The sequence below is a fragment of the Rissa tridactyla genome, chromosome 8 (genome assembly GCF_028500815.1).
Source record: "Rissa tridactyla isolate bRisTri1 chromosome 8, bRisTri1.patW.cur.20221130, whole genome shotgun sequence".
Taxonomy (NCBI): domain Eukaryota; kingdom Metazoa; phylum Chordata; class Aves; order Charadriiformes; family Laridae; genus Rissa; species Rissa tridactyla.
In genome coordinates, this window is record NC_071473.1 from 20,851,001 (window position 1) to 20,868,567 (window position 17,567).

The 17,567-nt window shown below is 45.6% G+C and overlaps 1 protein-coding gene across 8 annotated transcripts in view; it reads right to left on the reverse strand.

Annotated features, from left to right (window-relative positions):
* Positions 1-784: 784 nt before the first annotated feature.
* The window catches only part of COP1 (COP1 E3 ubiquitin ligase), a 134,882-nt gene continuing 118,099 nt past the window's right edge, over positions 785-17,567 (reverse strand). For 6 of the 8 annotated variants that reach the window (XM_054213199.1, XM_054213195.1, XM_054213198.1 and 3 more), the window contains 2 exons: positions 3,929-3,973; positions 785-1,924 (listed from right to left, as the gene is read on the reverse strand). In XM_054213199.1, coding sequence (XP_054069174.1) covers positions 1,907-1,924; positions 3,929-3,973 — 63 coding nt within the window. In that variant the 3' untranslated portion in view covers positions 785-1,906. The other 2 variants (XR_008468238.1, XM_054213197.1) reach the window with 2 other exon arrangements.

A 17,567-nucleotide genomic window follows, 5' to 3' on the forward strand; every position in this document is an offset into this window, starting at 1 on the left:
TCTTAGAACAGGACCTAGGCTAGCAGAGTCTCATCTCTGGTTGCTCTCACCCTGCCACTGGCATGCCAGAAACCATGGAAGAAAACCAGCATGCAGCATCTGGGGGCTATCTGCACCTCTCTCGAGCTGTCCATTGGTCCCCACTGGAGAGGACTCTCCAGCAACCAACAGCAAGTTCAGTGTGTCCCACACCCTTCCAGCCACAGCTGTTGGTTGAAGGTGCGTATAAGTCCCCTGTGGCCCCACTGGAAACAGGCACCAATGTATCTGCCCCAACTCTGCTGTAAGGCTCCATCCGTGCTCCTTTGTTCGTACCCACGAGAGCATCTTTGTTTTTCTTTTCTATCCTGTGACCCAAGGATGTCAAAGACCTTACCACCTTTCTGGGAAGATCAGAATCAGGCATTTAACACCTGGAAGATGTGAGAGACCTTTCACATGCCACCATCAGTTACAGCCCGAGACTGCAGCAGGGCCTTGCCTGGCTGACACACAGAGAGGTCCGAGCAACCTCAGGCTCAGAGGCATGAGGGAGACTATGTGTACCATGAATGAACACAGAGAGATTCTGTTTGCAAACTGACACACTTCCTACAGGTATCACTGTATACATTGCACCTTTGCCACCCGCAGCTAGGGAAAGATGCTACGCCCACCAATTCCACTTTCAAGCTTAATGAGTTCTGGCAGCAATCCTGACAGTTCAGCATGACTGCTACTCACGAAGACCGTCTGCACCTTCTTACCCATCCCTGCTATCCTGCCAACAAAGCAACAACAACTCTTAGCATCATAGTTTATTCCCCCTCTGTATGTACAATTAAGTGTATGCATGACCATTAAAAATAAGGCTACTTATATCATGGCTCTGAAACACATCACAAACCAACTCCCTCCCCTCTCTCATTATAACATTCAAAACGCTTGGCTTCCATCGTGTGCAAAGAGGGGCAAACGCAACCAAACCACACGGGCGATGAAGTGGTGCAGGGCTTTGGTAACTGGATCTAGAAGCTTCCTCCTCTAGCTGAGATAGTCAAACACAGCCCGGTCAGAGTGCGTGCATACGTGTGAGATCGTTATCCCACGACATCTTGGTGAGGTCAGTCCAGGTCCCAGGCAACTGCATGTCCCCTCATCTCAGCATGTTGCTGGTGGCAGGCAGAGAGGCCCAGGCTTATGTGGAAGGAAGGACAACATACTTCTCTCCTTTGGAGCTGCCCCTTCAGATCAAGGCAGGGGTGTAAGGAGAGGAGGAAGAGGAAGCTGCCCTTCTCTTCTTGATGACCAGAGGACTTCAGTCTCCAGAGGTGTCAACTTGGGTGACATTTCTCAACATTTAATGCATCTAAAAAAAAAATAAATCAAAGGAACAACTAAACCATATCATTATGGGATCTCAAAGCAGACTGCTTGCATGTCCAAGTGAGGCTTAGAGACTTTCTTTTTCCAGTGGGGATGAAGGAATAGTCCAGATGAAGGTAACGAGATATGTGCAACTGAGGACAGCCCTGTGTGGTCCTGTAAGCTCCCTTCCCAAGTAATCTGTTCCCATATGCAACAAGAGAGAATCTTCCAGCTTCAGCTTGTGGCTCAATAAATTTTATTATTCCTTTTTGTTTTTATTTAAAAGAATTTGTTTTCCTATCATAAAAATTAGACAACCATACCACCACCACCAGCAGCAGCAAAGTCTGTGGAGTTAATGTTGATGGCAGACAGTTCACTGGTGTTTCCAGTGTCTCAAAACGTCCCCGAAATTCCATAAATGGAAAAAAAACCCAAACATGATGATTTTGGGGAGGAACATCAAGGTGGTCTCGGTTTCTTGTCCCGCTGAGGATCCCAGATGAATACTGTAGCATATCGGCAGGACCAAGTACCTCATGCCTTGAGAGAAAACCCTTCATACCAGCTCCAGTACCTGATTAGTAGGGAAGACGAGACGTTTAGAACAGCAATTTATGACATTTATTATCTCCTACATCAGCATATAGATCACTAGGACAGGACTGACCCTTCTGCCTACACCCCTTACCCTTTATTCACCAGCATGCAATAATATCACACAAATGGGATAAGCACTTGGCAAGGATCATGATTTTGATGTCTGCTTGTGCTAGAATAAATAATGGCATTAAGCAAAACCATTCCCAGTTGTCTTATTTCTGCACATCCCAATCAACCATCTCTTGGAAATCTTGTGATGGAGATCAGAGATTTTGTCTTCTCAGCCCTCTGTGGTCACATTTCCCTTGTCCATGCTAAGATGGTGCAGCAGCCTCTGAAGACATGGTCTAGAGATGGCAGAAGAAAAGTAACCACGAGGGCTGTCACTTGCAGAGGCATTTGCACAGCCAGTCTTAACCCGGGGTGGTGTTACTGGGGAAAGCTTCAGCCCACGGGTGCTGGCTGGTATGGCATCTGCCCCTAGGTTGGAGCGGGTTTGTGCAAACCCAGTCCTTTCACAGACCATCCCACCTTCCGCCCACATGCTGCCAAAGGCAAATGGGAATGACAGAGTTCCGACAGCCCTGGCTGTTTGCGCATTCCTCCGTCTACCTTCTCTCGTTAACAAGTAACATGCATAAGCAAAACCTCTCCTCTCTAATCACTCTTTCTGCTGCTGCTGGCTTCACTTCAAGATATCAAAAGCATCTGTGCATTTTACCCGTTTTACTAAGAAGGAAGTGACCAAAGTAATGAGCAACCAATTCCACAGCCTGCGAAATAAATAGCCAATGAATGAGAGGCTACAGCACCACACACTGCAAAAGCAGGAGTAACCACGCTACTCATGGCCTAAAAAGGAGGGGAAAAAAAAAAGCCACCCAAAAAAACCCTCAACACACAGTCAAACACAGACCACTGCGGTCTCCATGCGTTTTCTGCTTTTTTTTGTGAATTTTCCGGTCTGGCCCCAGAGAGCTGCTATTGTCACAGGGATGCGAGGAAAAAGTCAGGATGAGGACCTCAGCTTCATGAGAGTGCCAATCCAGCGTGTAACTTTGCAAACAGCAAGGAAACCCCTTTATCAGCAGCTACAGAAAGCTGCCAGGGCTCTGAGCTGCAAGTTTGCAGTGTTAACCACCAAGCCCCAAAAACACGGTGGAGGTCAATGTTGCTGGGGACAATTTGGGATGGCATCAGACCTGCGGTTCTCCAGAGGATCAGCACCAGCCTGGATTTGTGTACTGGTTTTGCTTGGCTGTCTGATAGCCATGTAAAGGAAGGACAAAGTTCTTTTCCATATCACTTGACATTTCATGTATAGAAATACATTGAACAAACACTCTGGAAGGCTTTTAATTCAAGTTTTGAAAACCTGGCAAAACACTGGCTTCTTGGTGCACAAGGAAGACTGTTGCTTTCACAAAACCCTGCACTAACAGCTGCTGTCTGTTACAGCCAGTCTAGGCACCAGAAGCAAGCAAAGCAAGGGAACATCCCTGCTCATTTCAAACGTTGCTCCAGCTGGCTGCACATCAGGAGCTCCGTTTTCAGCTCTGCTGCACCCTGTGTTGGCAGCAGCAGCAGCTAGAGGATGGGCTCTGGTTAACGCTGGCAAGTTATCGCCCAGCCTCCACTGCCACAAGAACCAGCACGAGCCTCAGGAGATGCTTGTGCCGGACTACGCTACCGGGACCCTGAGGAGCGGTGGAGGGACAGCGAGTGGTGGAGGGACAGCGGGTGCTGGATGGCCGCCAGCAGCTTTTTCTACACCTTGCTTTAAACTCCGTTTCATCGCTGGTGTGCTGTCTGCTCGCTTCACCGTGTGCCAGAGGCAAACACATCATTTAAATTACAAAGTTCTACAGTTGGGATGACCTCCTCTAATGGCTTCTCCTGGCTGTACAGTTTCTCTGACCTTGGTCTTCACTCACAACAGATTCAAATGTTTAAAGAGGAGATGCATGAAATAACTTACCTTAATTGTACCCTGACTGTTAGCAGCAATCAGCACGTTGGACTCCTGGAAAAAAGAGGCACTATCACAATCTGGCATTGGTTGTTTGTTGTTGTTTTTTAATTTTTTTTGGAAGAAGCAGCAGAGAAGCAGCAGTTGTTTTTACCTTAAACATTAGAAATATATATAATTTCAAAGGAACTGAACTCTTACCATTTCCAAGATGCTTCGGAGGCTAAAAGTCTTTATAGAAGTTATATTACCTTGATGAATTAGAAAGCAATAATCCTTAGTGCTTATACAGAGCTCCATCTCCAACGCAATTTACAAATATGAATTAATCCTCACAGTCCCCCTGTAAAGTGGGCAAATAATAATAATCATTTTCATCTTTTGGTAGCCTATGGACAAAGGTCTCCAGCCCTCTAACTAAACCGACTAATCACCATGACAAAACCTCTCCTGTTCAGAGGCCACGAAACCTCTCCCCCAGCCAAGAGGTTTCAGACAAGTAAAACAAAGAAGAGATTAGAGAGCAATAGCAGATACACCCAGTTTGGGAGGGAAGATAAACAGAGAGGGTTCCAGCCCTGCTTTATTCAGGAAGGCAGCATCTATTTATCTCCTGCCAATTGATGAAGTTGCCTTTGGAAATACCCTGGTTGTCTGCAAATTAATGGTCTGCTGCATTAGTCAAGCAACCCCCAGGCAAAAACTGGGTGCCAGCTGCAGACAGGAGACAGCCTCTACCCTTCAAAACCACATTCCCGATGCGACCAGCAAGGGCAGGTGCACCCTCCCAAACCAAGATCATTCAGACAGAGGAAAATCCAAAGGAACGATATGATGTCAACAAACCTAAAGCACATAAGTGCTGGGGACTCTGGCCACAACCCTGGAGATGCTGAGGTTGAACCACTTCTCCTAGACTGCTGTCCTGAACGTGTCCTCGCACCAGCAGTTGTAGTGTACACCGCCAAACCAACTGCTGCAAATGGTTTTCTCTAAAGACAGCTGATATCTTCTCTCAGACACATTTTTCAAGTTCTCTCTCTGCTGCCATCCATCCCCAGACAAACGTACCGTAATTATCCCATCACTTAACACATGCATTTTTAATGAAGTCAGTGACTAGAATACAACCTGCTCCAAAGGGCGCAGAAAGCCAGCTCGACCCAGCCCCAACACGGTCGCATGCTACCTTGCCGCGACGTTCAGGACTTTGCACAGCCACCAGCTTTGAAGCAATGGGAGAAAAGTCCTTTTCAATGCAGAAACCCACTTATCACATAAGAGTAGCCTTGTGGTGGACCGCTGGGCTAATTATTATAGATAAGACTTGTTCATCCTGGTACAATCATTAGGGGATTAGTTAAGACTCCCGATATTATCTCACCAATGATCCTCCAAGTCAAAGCTCCTGAAAAGAAAGTATATCCTCAAAGGAAACATATGCTTCAGTTTCCATTAATTTGGTGGCTAAAAGATTTTAATCCTGTGAACGACCCAGCTTCTGATTAACAGCATTAGAATTGAAACTCGCTGGGGGGAACGCAGATATAAATGTGATTTGGGGACTAAAACAAGGACCAGGATGCCTGATAGGATTTTGGAGGCAAGGGAGAGACACCGGCAGCTATCTAGCGAGCAGTACAAGAGAGACTTGAACTCCTGAGTACATATGATCCAGGGCTTGAATAATTCCTGTTTGCACTGTGAGTGACTGGTAGTTCATCCTGCTGCTGCAGTCTGCTAGGGTACCACTGTAAATGAACTCTGGTTCAATGAACAGTTTTACCTGCTAAATAAAAGAAAAACGCCAGAGGGTAATATACTCTCACTCCCTTGTTCTTCAGAAGCTACTGGGTTTTTTTTCAGCAGGGTCTGAGCTAATCACCCGCTCTGCTTCTTTCATCCACAACCACGAGACGCAAACGGGAGCAGACAGCAGCAAAATTAGTACCAAATCTGTCATTGAACAAACAGTGACTTGCTTGTTAAGGCACTCTAGCACTGCTTCCCTGGGAACACAGCTAAGTAACTTGTTTTTAATCGTCTAAAGAAACAATTCTCTTCCTTTCGTGTTGCCTGTATAATTACCAATATATTCAGCACATTAAACACCGAAGCAAGCCATGAAGTTGCTTCGATCTGTAGGTCTGTAACTCACAACAGCTGCGTGAATGTTGAACCAATCCTTTTGCCAGGACATGGGTGAATGGAGTCAGCACTTCCTCAGAATGACAGAACCATAGGGTTGGAAGGGACCTCTGGAGATCATCTAGTCCAACCCCCTGCCAGAGCAGGGTCACCCAGAGCAGGTGGCACAGGAAACCATCCAGGCAGGTCTGGAATGTCTCCAGAGATGGACACTCCACCACCTCTCTGGGCAGCCTGTGCCAGGGCTCTGCCACCCTCAAAGGAAAGAAGTTCCACCTCATGTTTAGGTGGAACTTCCCATGCTCCAGTTTGTGCCCATTACCTCTTGTCCTGTCCCCAGGCACCACTGAAAAGTGCCTGGCCCCATCCTCCTGACACCCACCCTTTCAGTATTTATAAGCATCGATAAGATCCCCCCTCAGCCCTCTTTTTTCCAGACTGAAGAAACCCAAATCCCTCAGCCTTTCTTCATAAGAGAGGTGTTCCAGTCCCCTCAGCATCTTGGTAGCCCTTTGCTGTCCCCTCTCCTTCTCAAACCGGGGAGCCCAGAACTGGACACAGTACTCCAGGTGCGGCCTCACCAGGCCAGAGCAGAGGGGGAGGATGACCTCCCTCCACCTGCTGGCCACACTCTTCTTGACGCACCCCAGGATGCCCTTGGCCTTCTTGGCCACGAGGGCACATTGCTGGCTCATGGTCATCCTGTTGTCCCCCAGGACTCCCAGGTCTCTTTCCACAGAGCTGCTCTCCAGCAGGTCAGCCCCCAACCTGTCCTGGTGCAGGGGGTTATTCCTCCCCAGGTGCAGCACCCTACCCTTGCCCTTGTTGAATTTCATAAGGTTCCTCTCTGCTCAGCTCTCCAGCCTGTCCAGGTCTCTCTGTATGGTGGCACAGCCTTCCAGTGTGTCAGCCACCCCCCCCCAGCATTGTGTCATCGGCAAACTTGCTGAGGGTGCGCTCTATCCCCTCATCCAGGTCATTGATGAATGATGAATATATTGATGAGGACTGGACCCAGTCCAGAGACAACCACTATAACCACTTAACTGGCAGAATACCTATTTTCCCCTACTGCACCACCACAAGCATCGATATATCTCAGACATGAAAAACAGGGCATCAGCATCCATTGTGGTTGCATGTTTTACTTTACCATAATCCCTTGGTGTTTCTGTGCAGGGCAGAAATGTCAAGATGCTGGAACAGGTTGCCCAGAGAAGCTGTTGAGGCCCCATCCCTGGAAGCGTTCAAGGCCAGGCTGGATGGGGCTTTGAGCAGCTTGGTATAGTGGGAGGTGTCCCTGCTCATGGCAGGGGGTTGGAACAAGATGGTCTTTAGGGTCCCTTCCAACCTAAGCCATTCTATGACTCTATGCCTCCCAAGTTTGTTGTCTGCAGGAGCCAGAAACTCCCAAAGCAAAGGCAGGGGGTATGTTGGAGACCCACCCCGACTGCTCTGAAGAAATCTGTTATTGGAATGTCTCTTCTACACATACACCTCCTTCCATAGGTGGTTAGGACCTGTAGCCCTTCTTGACAGCAGAGGCAGAAGGTGCCAGCTGCCTTTGCTAAAACAAGGTTGAAGAAAAAAAAATAAATGAACAAACACAGCAAAAAATCAAGAGATGATGCTTTACTGCCTGCCAAGCAACAGCACTTTGTTCCATGTGGCTGCTAATCTCAAGTATTACTGCACCCTGGTGGAAAGCCATGGACTGTGTAATCTGATGAAATGCGGCAACCTCTCTTCTGCACATCAAGGCAGATAAGGAATGATTGGTGGAGACGTGGCATGGCGCAGTTGGGTCCCCTGTGATAACATGGCATCTCAACAATCCTGGGACAACCATGAAACTGACAGGAGACAGCTTAAGAGTTGTGGTCCTGTTAAGTCAACAGAAAAAGAGCAAGGCTCTGGGGATGTCAAAAGCATGCATCTTTTTGCCTCTTGGCATTACATATTAATTTAGAAAGATTAATTGACAAACATAGGTGCACCTCAGGACTCTATCAAGATGAACAGAGCGTGCAGGTCCAGAACAGCTCTAAGATGCTCCAGAGCTAAGTCCTGTGCTAAGACTTACGAAGAGGCTTCCGCACATGCCAACTTTTTCCTCAACTGCAGAGACAGTATTAAGGGAAGTCTGAAGGACAGTTCCTTGACATTGGGAAGGGCTTGCCTCCACCACAAATCTTTGTTATTGCCTACAGACTGGATGCATATCTACATAGAGGTAGGCATTATGCAAAGTGAAGTTGTAAATCAGTCCTGAGAGCAAAGACAGACCGGACAGAAGCACCTCGGTCCCGAACCTGACACATCTCCATCTCCTGGATGTGGCACTGGATGAATACGTCTCATCCACGCACGGGAACTTAGGAGCATTTGCCCTCGGGATTTGAAGGGACTTCCATTGATTGTGCCAAAAGAAGAAATTTCTGCAACGCGTTCTTGATGGCAAAGAAAAACAGAATCAAATTTAGGACCTTCCTGAGTAGATGAGCTACCTGCTACATTCCATTCACCATTCAAAAGAATTATTCACCTGCTGACAGTTGGGTTTTGAAGCACACTGATCTCCTTCCCTCCTAGATGAGCTCTGCATTTGGATGGCCCTGGGGAAGCAATTTGTACAGGGAAGGAAGGGAGGAGAAGGAAAGTCTGTCTGACTGCTGGTATTCATGCAAGAGCAGTTGGTATTAAGAGAATGAGAAATGCTCTGGATGCGAAGCTTGAGGATACTCAGCTGAACAACTGAAAATTGTCAGAGCTGCTTCAGCATGACAGGGAGTAAAAGGCAGCTGAGGTTGTAGCTCTTCCACTTTTCCTTTACACCTTTGTGCAAGAAAACTTTGGGGGAGGAGGAGCTAAATAAAAGTCACTCCAGACGGACAGCTGTTAACACACACATCTCCTTAGAGGGACACACACTGATATTTGTATGGACTCAGCTCTATGGGGCAAGTGAAGGCTCCAGACAGACGCTCTAGCTAAGCAGTAAACCCATCCTCCCAGTAACTGCAAGATTCATCTTTCATCCCTCTTCACTAATAAAGAGCCACCGTGGATGGCCACCTGCAGCCGCAGTACTCCAGGAATTAAGCACTCCTCTCACCAGCAGGCTTTTGCAAAATCACAGCCAAGTATTTTATCATTTTCCTTCCCTGACACAAAATAGAGAGCCTATCCCCAAAGGGGCTCAAAAATAGTCAGGGTGAACACAAATCACTCACATCCTTTTTTTTTTTATGCTTTAATATAATAACTGGTGAGACCATTCCTCCTCTCTTATCCCACTTATATCAATCCTTAAAGTCAAAGTCAGAAGTTCACACCATCCAGTGCAAGTTTCCCTGAAGGAAAAGCTGGAACGTGGCCTACGCAGAAGGAGGAGCCTGGATGCCGGCTTTGAAACATCTTGGTCCCCCTGTTGGGAGTGAAACTGCGAATCAGAACATTTATGTGTGAACATAACCTACACTTTTATAGTTTGTCTGTCAACATGGTAGTTTTGCAAAAGCTAGTCTTACCAGGAACAGTGTCAGAATACTTGAAGGCTGGGAATGGCAGCGGGTAGCTAACAACCATGGCTTTGACCACACAAGCCAACACATTAAAAGATGCAGCAGCACTCTGTGCTGTTGGCCCAACAAAACTAACCACAAAATAAACTTACCCAGCTGTGCTTCCTGCAAGGCTCACGCTGAGGAAGGAGGAAAGTTTGGCTACAGGAGAAGTGGTACAATGTGGAACTTGTTTCTTACTTTTCCCACTCTCCCCTACCTTACCGGTACCAGCAATAACACAATGGGCTGAAGACATTGTTCGTTAGGAGAATTATTAAGATGCAAGATGCGTCTCTTCAAATAGCATGTGCACTCGTTCATGTGATGGACTAGAAATCGTATCTCGGACTTTCATGGTATTATAAATAATTACAGGCCATGAAGTTTGTGCCTCTTATCTCACCTTTTCTACGCAAATAAAGCATATTCGCTTCAGACTCCCAGTGTTATCATCGAGGTAAGCATGAATTTTCTGGATTTTCCGCTAGGTTTGTTCTATGGATTCACATTTAGGATTCTTAAAGATCTTAATTTAAATTAACTTCTCACCCCAGCAGACATTTTTGCCAACGAAGGGCTCGTTCATCAGCAATTCTCTTTCAAGCAGATAGACTCACAGCCAACAAACCCTGAACACTTGCTCAAAGGAACTAGAGTCTAATTAAGCAAAGTCATTGGTACAATGGGAAAATATACCGGGTGAGAGAGCTTGCATGCAAGTGGCCATTGTCTTATGTTATTTATAGGCAGAATATAAGTATATAGTTGAATTAAATCTAGTGCCGTTTGCACAAAAAGCCCTTTAAGAGTAAACCTACTCATTCCTTACTGAAGGGGCAACTATTACTCAGGTGCTGGCTTTTAGGACTGAGCTGCAGACCGTCCGCAAGACATATTTCACTGAGACTTTTCCCACCGACATCATGCACGAAGGCTTTTCATACATCAAGATGTGCAAAAGCTGTTCCCCAACAGACCACCACTGTTTGACTGATCTTCATCTTATAATTAGCAGATTCTAATAGCTTTTCACTCTAATTCCCCTGAGAACTCCAGTTATTTCTTGGTGTAAGACTCAAGTCAGCCTTTGTTTTTGAAAAAAAATTACAAATTCTAACCTGGGAAACATGAGGAACCTCCAGTGCACAAAAAACAAGAGGTTTTCAAAAGCTAAACTGCTAGATTAGATTTCTTCCACACAGGATAACATGCTGCACGCAGTATTTTATTTTCTTTTTGCTGTTGTTGCGATACAATTGTTATTGATGAAGGGGTGCACAGTGGGATGGGTAAAGTGGTGCAAACCCCACTATCTCCATGTGTGCCAGAATCTCCTTTATATGCCATCATGCTCACCTAACATTAATCCCTTCTGAACAAATTTTAAGGGAATATTATCTATACTGTGAACATCAGGCCTAAGTAGAAATTAATTACTCCTTTAAACTGAGCACTTCTCTAAAGAACGAAGTCTTACATACGACAGATGTCATACCGAGACACTTCAGGAGCGACAACACCCAACTCTTTAGGTTTTAAACCTGGAACAGAACACGCATGCCTGAACTGTGTCTTTTAATCCTTAGAAACTGGATTTTTATCTTGTTCTGAAGGTAATTCCCTTGTACACGCAGAGATAAAAGCCTCCTTAGGCTTATCTGGGCGCCCCCCCCCCCCCAAAAAAAAAGGAACAACTCAATATATCTGAAAAAGGTCTTGTCTTGTCTGTGCTTCCTTCTAGATCCAGCTGTAAATACACAATCTTTTGGTTTTTTTAAGTTTATAAAGGCTACACAATTACCTGCACAGCATAATAAAGATATTTTCTTAACACATTAACCCACAGATTTACAGATGACAGCACTCCTTTGGCTCGCTTTCTATAGAAAAACTTGCCTACAATCATATATACACGGGTATAGTTTCTTCTCACATAGGAATTCATGGATACACTATAAAGGGGAAAAAAGCTTTCGAACAAATTAGTGTTTTCATCATCCTACATCACACAGAGTTTGCATCTTCTGCACAAGATGAAGCGCGTCTTGCTAGGCAACGTGCACAGGTAGAAATTCAGCATCTTCTTGAATCCCTTCCCCCGTTTTTCTGCAATTCTAGACTTTAACCTCTGTACCAGGAATGCTTTTATCAAGTTTTTTTTTTTTTTGACACTTCCACATCTGGTATTTTCTAATCACGACTCTCAATCCGTGAATATATCCCTCTTTCCTGCTCCCTGAAGAAGCAGTCTTCTCATTTTGGGATTTTACACTTGATGCATTTTTTTCTACTCCTATTCAGGCCAAACTCAACACAAGAAGATGCTGTGTAACGGGAAGCTCAGTTGCTATCACATATCCCCAGGCCTCTGTATTCACAGCACATGGGTGCCCGGGGGAAGGAGTCCAAGCCTTGCTCCAACGTACACACTCAAATAAGCAGTAAGCTATCTTCTCAGCCAAGTGAGAAATCACTTTTTCTTAGCATGACCTTTCTTTTCAGCATGCAGCTCTCAAGAAAACAAGCTCAACCAAGTAACTGTAGACCAAGCTAGGGGAAAATAAAAGTATGCATGTGTATGGTGCTGCACAAAGGCACCAAGTTGCTTGTTTCTACACCATCTTCTGAATTCCAGATGGAAACGGAGGCTGGTGAGACTGATGGGAAGAAGGCAAAGAAAGCTCTGCTAAGGCAGGAGAGCAAGTGAACAAAGCCCATCCCAGGAACTGTTGATATATTACAGGCGACCGCCTCAGTAATTCAGTTGTTCTGGAACAAAACTGTTTTTGGTGAGTGCCTAATTTATTTAGAATTCGAGATGAGAACAACTCATCAGACACTTACTATTCTGCATCTCCTGCAAAGGGAAGTACACAGCTCTAACAGCTGTTGCACACTCCCCATCAGGGAAAGTGGGGAGACATATGTTAAAACCAAATTATGTTGGCATTAACCCCCCTCCCCCAAACAGCAAGTCTTTTCCTCCTCTATATGTGGGAATATTGAGCTCCACTGTCCGTCTACTTGTGACAAGGTCGCTAAAGCTTGTTCCTATGGTCATATATCCTGGGATTTCAGATGCTCCCAGAGGAAGTAGCTAGGCATTATTTCAGTGAAAACAGCTTTCAGCATCTATTCTCTTAATACTTAAAGTTCCCAAATATTCATTTGGCAATTCTACATAACATACATCACTTGACAACTGCCCAGCCCAAGATCTGCGTTCCTACAACTGATACATTTTCCTCCTTTCTTGTTGCAGTCAGTCATTACCTCATGCTGGAGGTGATGAATTTAATCTCTCCCTAGCCAAGGTCACGTTGCCCTGCCAGTCAGTGCTGTATCTGGCGAATTCAAGCCCTGAGATGCTGTCATTATTATCGCTATCACTGTTGCTTACGATTCCCTTCCAAACCCCAATAAGAAACAACATGTGGATCTGAAGAAATGGACACCAGTCTGCATGAGAGTATTCAGAAATATGATCTAAATCTGGTAGGTTTAGATTTTGATTTTGTGCAGACTAATGTCAAGCCATCAGGGATCGGAGCCATAAACCAAAATCAGCAGAACGTGAAAAGCCTTTTCAGTCCAAGCTACCTCAAATTAGACAGATGAGCACTCCACAGCACAGCCTACCACAAGCGCTACACAGCCCAGTCCTGCAGCACAGCAAGGACCCCCACTCCCAGCTGCTGCACTGGGAGGGAATAGATGCTGGTGGGAAACTCCTGCAAGATGTTAAAAGACATCTTTTCCCATGCTTCCCAGCTCCTTAGTCCTCTTTAATTTACAACACCCTCCTTGCCCTACTGCGAAGGGCAAACTCCAATTTAAGCCCTGCTTCATGTTTAGTTGGTTCTCTTACGCCTTTCTTTCACACTCATGCGTTTCTCCCATCCCTATTACCTTCTTTGTTCTTCTTCCTTATCCTTTTTGCCAAGTCAGTGCTTTCTCTTCCAACTCAAATGTACCCAACACTCCTCAGTTGCTCAGTTCCCTCTTTCAAATCTTCTTCACACTTGAATCAGCAGTTCCCTAGTTTGTGCAAGAACGCTTTCATCTTTCCCAGACCATCTGTCCCATATCCTTTGGGGCTTTGTATTTGTGAGATCATTGTCCCTCGCATAGCATCTCTCATCAAAACCCTCCTTTCAGCATTCCATTCTTGAGTTTCAACTGCCTCTTCTAAAGCACCGTGTACATCTTCCCACCTCTTTCTCCCTCCCCTTTTGAACCCACCTTTGAAAATCCTGCTTACAGCACAGTTTCCTTTTCTTTGCAACCCTTTTGCTTCCAACATGGTAGCACCAACACCAGCGTGCACATCTTCCTTGGGTTCAGAAAGGTAATAGATGATGGCTAGCCTTTCTCTCTGGTCCCAGTAGCCAATCAGCCAACTGTACCTGCCACCAGAGGCCACCTTCTTTTCTTAGCTCTGTACTTTTAGATCCCTGAACTCATTACTGCACTAGGATGACATTTCTGTTCCTCTGGTCCCTGCCCGGGCTGTCAACTACAGCTCATTCCCGCCTCAGAAACATCTGCCCAGATAAAAAACAGTGGATTGAAGAATAAAAGGAGGCAGAAGCCTTATGGTTAGAGACTGAAACACCATGTTATTTTCTGGGAACAAACTGCTGCTGGGCCAGGAGCTTTCAACAGGAGAACGTGATCCACATCTGCAGCCTTGCAGACACAGACATACCCCAGATATCCTTTCTTTCATGCTTTTTCCTGATACACACACATCAGCTAATACCACACATCAGCTGCTGTGCTGAACTGGAGCACAGGCCTCCGAAGGCTGACAAACATTGGGCTAAGAGGGATCACTGCTAGGTGACACATCTCCTGTGCTCTGTAAAGCTCAGAACGCTGTTGATGTTGCCAGTGTCTTCCCTGGGTCAGGCACTGGAGTTCATATTCTGTTATTAAATCAGTCCCCACGTAGAAATACCACAAAATAAGCTGTTAGCTGGTCCAGCTCCTGCTTCCCTTACTCTCCCAGTGCCATTAGTTTCAGTCTCTAAATAGCTGAATGATACAGGCTTAAAATTGACCCAATCACCTTGACGTTAATGTTTTAAATTATTAAGTCTTAGTTCCGTAATGCCAATATATCATTTATATATGCACATTTAATTAACAGTCCAATCAGTAAAAACAATGTAGCATTCGCACAGCACACTTTATCAGAGGAACCAAAGACACATTACAACATTAATTAAGTGTAACAAATGTCCTGGTGAGGTAGCTAAGTATTATCCTACTTTGACACGTGGGGAAACCAAGGCAACACTCAGTGGATTTGCCCAAGGTTAATCCAGATGTTCACAATGAGGAGCTGAAGAGAAAAAGCTGGGAGAAATACCACCAAGATTTTCTTAATAAGCATTCCTTTTCTGAACTGGAGTATTTACTTATTTGCTGATGAGAAATCCGTTCCAGCTGCGTTCCTCTCCCAAACAGACCAGGGGCACAAACCACTGCCATCAAGCATGCTAAAAATCAACCCTGAACTGCAACAGCCTGTCAGGTGAGGCTGAACGCACTGGGTCCAACATGATATCCAGCCAAGGGTTCTGAAGAACACTTAACGACCCTTCCCGCTCCCACAGCTCACAGTTATGCACACATCTAAGCTCATGGGATGCAGGACACTTACGTAGCAGCCATAGGTCCTAGACCTACATCAGTATCTGGTATCTCCCAAGTGTTCCAACAACTCACCCAACCGCAGGAGAAGAGTAAGAAATTCCTGAACACCACCAACTGCTCACAACACGCTGAACAGTTACGAATCTTGGAACATATCAGGTGTCCCAGTATCCTCAACTCTTCTACAAACCCATAGCTTAACTAGTCTTTCAGGCCACACAGAGCCCATCCTGCCACCTCCTCCTCCCTTCCCACATCTAGGAGATGACCTTCACAGTGGTCCCAGACAACAATGGCACCCACACAACCATGGCAGCTCTGTTTGAGGATGTGCTCCTCCGTGCCTTCAACCTACAGTTCTACATCCAGCACTTATGTTTGCTTCTTGGTAAAGAAAAAACACTGGAGCCTGGGATTCAGGCTCTAGCTGGCAGCCAAACTGATTTGCCCAAAGTATCAGGGATGGGTTTTTTTGATAGTGCCTGGCAGCCATCTAGAATTCAAGCCCAACAGCTCATACTGGGGCAAGTCCAGCCTTGTTTTTTACAAAAATCATGAATTCTACTCTGTATGCAAATTACCTGCTGTGGAAATGCTTTAGGTTTCCCAATTATCATGTGATGAAATGATGCAGACCTAGATGATGCCCAGTGTCAGTCCCCTTAACCCAAGTGTGTGTGTCTCAGCAAAGCTGGATGGATTTTTAGAAGTTCTCACCGAAACCAGGAGGAGCTTATCTCCTCAACATCTTTGTCAACTGGATCTCTATGATTAAGGCACCTGAGTATGGATATGAAGTTGGTGTCATGATGGTAGGATGCAGAGCCTTCCTTCTCCAAGCAAAATGACGTACAAAGTGTTGCTTACATAGGAGTAACCACAAAGTCACCAGTTCCTGTACAGTGCTCAGTCTGAGACAGGGTGTGCAGATGATTAAATAACACAGAATTCACCTAATTAAAGCAAGAGAGAGAAAGACTTGGCTAATATTAAGGTATTAAACCTACCACAGGGTTAAGACAGGGCAGATAAAGCCCCAAACTAATGTCTGGAGAAAGAGGTCTTGCAATGCGTAACTGGTGGGAATATGTGCTGTCCGGTGTTAGTGGGACAGGCTGGGAGAAAACCCCACCTTACTAAACCCTTCACATGCCATTGTCTCCTCAAAGCAAAAGTGGAAGAACAATTAACAATTAATGCATTACAACCACAGATGGTGGCAATCAATAATGGAGAATGGGTTAATCATAGGAGGTGTCAGGAATGACAGAGAGCACTACGCTGAGTCAAGCTGGCTGGGTCAGCAACAGGGGAACACATGTAACGGCTGATGGACTGATGAAATCAATTTATTTAAAGCTGATAATGGATTCGTACTCTGCTACTGTTAATTTTCTACAGTTTGGCTGTCAACTCTTTGGGACAGGAAGCTGTCACTTGCTATCTGTTTGGACAACACCTAATAAATTGGATCTCCTGCCAATCGTCACTTCTTTGCACTGTCCTAATGAAAACCACCTCCACCTCTAAGACTGGCCTGACAAAAAGATGCAAAAAAGGGTCACGTTAATGCGACTTGAATTCTGACATTTCATTTGTATGCTTTAACTGTAATAACATCCCTTGAACATAACCGTGCATTTTTAAGTGGGATCCCACCACCAAACCAAACTCTGATACTACAGTATCCCAAACCAACCAACTTTGAAAGTTCTGGACATATATTAAAACCCTGAACACTTCATTAACAGGTCCTGGAATAACGTTGCAGACGGACTTGACTGCTCAGTATCTGTGAAACACATTAACTATTCTGAATGGTTTCCTCATGCCAGCTGGAAAAGAAGGATTCACTGCATCTACAAGTCTTCTAATCGTGTTGCTGGATGGGCCAGAAGTCTGGCAGCCACGGAAAGCAAAGCCTTATTTTCTCTTTAAACCAGGAATAGTACATTTACTACCAACAGGAACAGAATAATGGGTTTAAGTATCAGCACTGAGGGTATTGGCAGGGGGGAAACAACAGCACACGTAAGATGCTGCATCTCCAGCAAGACGCTGCAGGCAGGGAGCGCCGGGGACTGGACATCTGCACAGCAAGCAGAACCACAGCAAGAGGAGGGGATGTAAGGCACAGCAGAAGAGCAAAAATATCTCATCCCTGGAGGCTGCTTCCACCCAAAGGGCTGCAGCTGCTTGGTGGTAAGAACAGAAGAGGGAAGGGTCCCTGCCTGCAAGGTGGCACAGCATAACCTACTACAAGGGGGGGAAAA